The sequence below is a fragment of the Vombatus ursinus genome, unplaced genomic scaffold, assembly GCF_900497805.2.
Source record: "Vombatus ursinus unplaced genomic scaffold, bare-nosed wombat genome assembly UNPS02014830.1, whole genome shotgun sequence".
Classification (NCBI taxonomy): domain Eukaryota; kingdom Metazoa; phylum Chordata; class Mammalia; order Diprotodontia; family Vombatidae; genus Vombatus; species Vombatus ursinus.
In genome coordinates this window covers 762945-767944 of record NW_020954608.1, presented here as the reverse complement: position 1 = coordinate 767944, position 5000 = coordinate 762945, and the positions used below count along the sequence as shown (strand labels likewise).

Genomic DNA, 5000 nt, shown 5'->3' with positions numbered 1-5000 from the left:
AATAATAGTTTCTTCCATTACAATTAAATATAGGTATGGCTATTCTGCAGAGGAAAGGAGAAAACAGAAGAAGAAACTGGTCTGAAGACATGGACTACTTTAGTTTCCATAAATAGCTAGTATTGCAACATTTAGGACTTTATTTTTTGCACATATTATTTTAGTTGTAATATTAAATTAATATAACTTTTTTCCTATTGTAAAAGCCAAGAGTTCAAAACTTTTTTTTAATCTTCAAATATTAAGTGAAGGCTAGAAGCATCTGCAGACCAACATTACAACCAGGATGTGGCAGGACCTGTTAACAAGGAAAGTAATATTTGCCTCTCTAAAACTTATCTTCAGGTTGTGACTGAATTCCAGTTTACATCTAGTAAACAAGGAATAGGATTGACATACTAACTTATGAAAAAAAAAACTTTGAAATCACCCACTCATACTTGCAATGTTTAATTGCTTAACATGTGAGCCCCAACACTTTGAGAAATTCTACCACTGAACTAGATTGCTTTTCTCCCTTTGGATAACAATCTTGGTCCATTTTCTGCAGCTCCTGCAGTGCTTGCTTTTTGTGGTGATTATAGGAAAGTTGACATTTGTATCATCTCCTGCGTGGTATTTCTGATCTTTTGGCCCCTTTTTAGTGGCTTAGCTAGTAATATATACCCTTTTATGAAGTATATGTGGGTTTCTGTTTAATATAAACAAACTTGTGGTAATGCAGAATTGACAATCCCAATATAAGGTAGTCCATGCTTTATATTGGTTACTTTGAATCATTATTTAAACTGAATTTCAGAAGGTTTTCTTATTCTGTTAAAAAAAAAAAAAAAAGATTGTCCTGGGATTATTTACCCAGCGTTTCATGAATACACAAGAATACCAAATGTGTTTGGTGTTAACAACATTCCTAAAAAATCTTAATAAAACTGGCTTAGTTTGGGAAATCCTCCTGCCTTTTCCCATCTCTCACATTCCCTGCTGCTTTGCTAAAGGGAACTAGATCACATTAGCATTGTTAATGCCAATGGATGGGAAAGAGGAAATTTAGTGAATTAAATTGACTGTTTTCCTTTCTCAGCTCTTTATGATTTCCATTGATAGAGAACACGATCCACTGTTATACTCACTCTACTTTCTAGATGTAGCATTTATTAAGCACTTTCTGTATGCCAGGCACAAATATACTGAAGTTCAAAATGACTTACCCCTCAACTTTCCCATAACACTTTATGGAACTTTCCTTCATACCTACTGTATTATTTGCCTTTTAGTTGCTTCTGAACTTGTCTTGTGTTCCTTAGCAGATTGAAACCTCCTTGAAGAGTCAGAGCACATGTCTTACTCATCTCCTAGCACCTGACACCTTCCCAAACATAGGTTGTCCTTTTTGGAGGGAGGGGTCCATTCTATCCCCAGTGCTGTGCTTGTTGACTTTCAGTTTGTAAATTGAATTGAACTAAACTGAATGCCATTTGGTAGCTGTTGAGTACATTAAATATACTCAGACTAAAACCATGCAAGTATTTTGTGTTATATTATACTACCATTCTCTAAATTTCAGTTGCCATATCTTAGTGAAATATAATTGAAATCATATCCATGTAAATTGCTATAAAGCATATTAGAATACTTGCATTAATTAGTTCAGATCTTTCATGGGAAAATATTTCCTTAAAAAGTCACATAATGTAGCTCTTTGGATCTAAATTTGGGGAATGTAAGTATATTTCTGGAGCCCAGAGCTTATTAATATTTTTGCTAACATTTTCAAGTTTAATATTGCTAAATGTAAATGTCTCATTATTTGCATGTGTTTTGTTTTTTTTAATGTGCTTGGTTTGTGTCTGTTTCTATTTATCCGTGAATTTATTTGCATTGTGATGACATAGTACACAACAAAAACAGAAAAAGAAGTGAATTTTGCACTTTCTGAAACTGGAATAGCTTTGTACTTGAAAAAGTACATTCTCCTAGACCATACCAAGTAGAACAATCTTACAGGTGGAAATCAATGAGAAATTTTTCAATGCAGGATACAGAGCTGGCTGAAGAAAATTCAAACTATTCGGGGGCCTCAAAATGTTTTGTTCACTATATTTTAGGTGAATTGAAAATGTAACATTTATAATAGAAAAAAGGTTTCAAAGTTAAATCTGTGTCTTTCAGTTTAATTATATTTATGCTTTCCCTGTTGTGTCTTATGGAGCTATTTTACAGTAAGATTTGTTTTTCTCACTTCTATCTCAACAATAGTTTTAGATGGAAAGCACCTAGAGGACAGGGGCTGTCTGCTTAACATTTCCTTTGTTTATCAGCCCACAGGACCAAGAATAGGGGAGCACTTAGTAAATTCTATTTTATGATGGTAATGATGATGATTATCTTTGCCTTGAAATTGAAAGTAGAAAATGGGAGTCAGATTATTTTTAAGAGTGATTCAATTAATCTGTTTAAGAAAAGTTCCAATAACACAAAAGAACAGAGAATTTCAAAGAAAGAGCAGTTGTAGAAAACTAACCTAATTTTTCAACATCTTAACCTGTTATCACCAAACATCGTATGCACAAGTTGTAATGAGCCTATGAGTGGGTGGTACATTATGACAGATTTATATTTATAAAACATTCATCCCAAAGCACATTTGTTATACATAAGATACATTTACTTATAGTCACTGGGATAATTAAGCATGAGAGTACCTCTCATATACTGAAGTATAATAAAGAAAAAGTGACAAGGGCTGTGTAAGGTGTTAGAAGTGTGGCAAGCTGCTCATCACATGGTAGACTTTATAGGAGGTATATAAATGGATTGGCAGCCTCTTTAAAGTTTAACGTGTCTGTCTTTCCCTGCCCCTTCATTTCACTTTGATTCATTGCTGTTTGGAGACAGCATGAAGTTAAATGATTGTGGGAAATAAGGACATGTTTGTAGAGAGAGAAACTTTTCCACACTGTTTTATTCTAACCCTGCTATTTAGTTGTCTGAGAACAAACAATCCTGTAAACAAGTACTTCATTTTCTAAAGAACAAAACACTGAAGTATCATCACTAAGCAACAAATTGTAAGTGGAATGTTGTTTTCATCTTTGTCAATTATTTTCACAGCATAAATTTCAAAATGCTTTATGTTAGATAATTCAAACAGTGCAATCCACCTGGCATGTCAGTCTGTTCTGCAGGATGTAGGAGTAATTTTGAAAAGCAAATGACCTCTATTCAGTTATATTCTAATTCTTTTTATTAGTATTTAACATAAATTTAATTAATCACCATTTTAAGATGTCAGTATTAAATAGGAAAACTGGAACTAGAAATTGAAATCTGAGGACTTTTGAGCAAAGGGAAAGTTGTGCACACTTTTGCCTCCCAAACTTTCTATTTTTTTTTATTTATCTTTCTATTCTTGGAGCAAAAATTATCAGACTGTATAAGTCTGAAGTGGATAAGAATTCACTATTAAAATAAATTATGAATCATGGCTATTAATTATCCATTTTTGTTTAAAGAGAAGCAAGATAGCCCAAGAACTTGCTAAAAAGCAATGTTTATGTTAATAGTTGTTTTTATTTATTGTAGAAGTGAGGTTTTTTAAAAAAAAAGCCTGCTTTTTCAAAGGTTGCAAACTTGGCACGCTGACAAACTGCTTGATTATGTACTAGTTAGTATGAGCAGTGACTTCAGACAGTGCATCTGCAGGTAAACTAAGCACTTACCTCAGGCTCTTGTGCAAGGTTTTTGTCCCTCCATTCTCATCCTCCCTTTCTCCACTCCGTCCACTCCCTCTGTCTCTCTCTGCTCACTCCTTTTCAATGTCTTCTACTCCTGCTCTGCTTTACTCTGTATTTCTCTTGGCTTTCTTTCTCTTCTCTACTTTCCCCTTCCTTTTCTCTCTCTACCTTATAAAAACACTAATTTCTGTCAAGGAACTTTTGTGAACAATTTTTTTTTCATTTATGGACAAATTTCACATTGGTTCATCTGAAGATTGCATATTTCTTGGTTTAAATTAGAATAAGGTGAAAACCCAGAATATACCCAGAGAGGCCAGAATCCTGGGGGTTACATCTCCTTGTTTCTCTGACAAAATCTATACAGTTATTTCCCTAGTACAGAGTAGGCACATAAGTAACTGTGAACATGGTAGCTGTTATGCGTTACTTGACTTAGAAAAACTGAAGTAACACACATGTTTTTCATAGTTTAGGCACCTATTGTCTATGTAAAACATATCTTATTTCAAAGTATTTAATCTTCCATATTTATTTCAATCGTATCTTCTGAAATAGTCTCAATAGGTTCTCCATTTATAACATTATGACACTTGATAAGATGATTGATTATGAAGTGTTGCGAGCCCTACCATGTGATCATTTATTTTTAAATACACATTTATACTAGCCAGTGTTCAAATCCCTTACAGTAATACATAAGAGAAGTGAAACATAAAGCTTGAGTCTGATGAAATCTGATGCCTCTGGAAATCGAGTGCCACAGTCCTGTGGTCTTAAAATAACAGATTCTTTCTGAAACTGGAACTTTATTAGTAACAAATATGATATTAAAATGAAGATCCATCATTGGTACAAAGTCAAAAGATGATGTATAAAAGCCATGCAGGTCAGCAGAATTGCATTTGATCGTGATATCTCTCTCTCTCTCTCTCTCTCTCTCTCTCTTCCTGTCTGTACAGGTGCCTGTGTCAGTGGCCATGATGACTCCCCAGGTGATCACCCCTCAGCAAATGCAGCAGATTCTCCAGCAGCAAGTACTGTCTCCCCAGCAGCTCCAAGCACTTCTTCAGCAGCAGCAAGCAGTCATGCTGCAGCAGGTAATGTGGGTTACCTGCTTTGGAGTATTAGTATGGCCCAGGGAATTTTCACAAGTGGTGGTGATGGTCTGTATGTATTTTTGACAACTCACCAGTACATGCTTTAGCTTTGAAAGACATAATTGTACAACATTTAGGATATAAATGTCTTATTTTAATTATGGAA

At 34.4% G+C, this 5000-nt stretch overlaps 1 protein-coding gene across 2 annotated transcripts in view; it reads left to right on the top strand.

Annotated features, from left to right (window-relative positions):
• The window catches only part of FOXP2 (forkhead box P2), a 694083-nt gene that overhangs the window by 623375 nt on the left and 65708 nt on the right, over positions 1-5000 (top strand). For both annotated transcript variants that reach the window (XM_027838641.1, XM_027838640.1), the window contains exon 5: positions 4697-4834. In XM_027838641.1, the coding sequence (XP_027694442.1) occupies positions 4697-4834 (138 nt within the window). The remainder of the gene's footprint in view (positions 1-4696; positions 4835-5000) is intronic.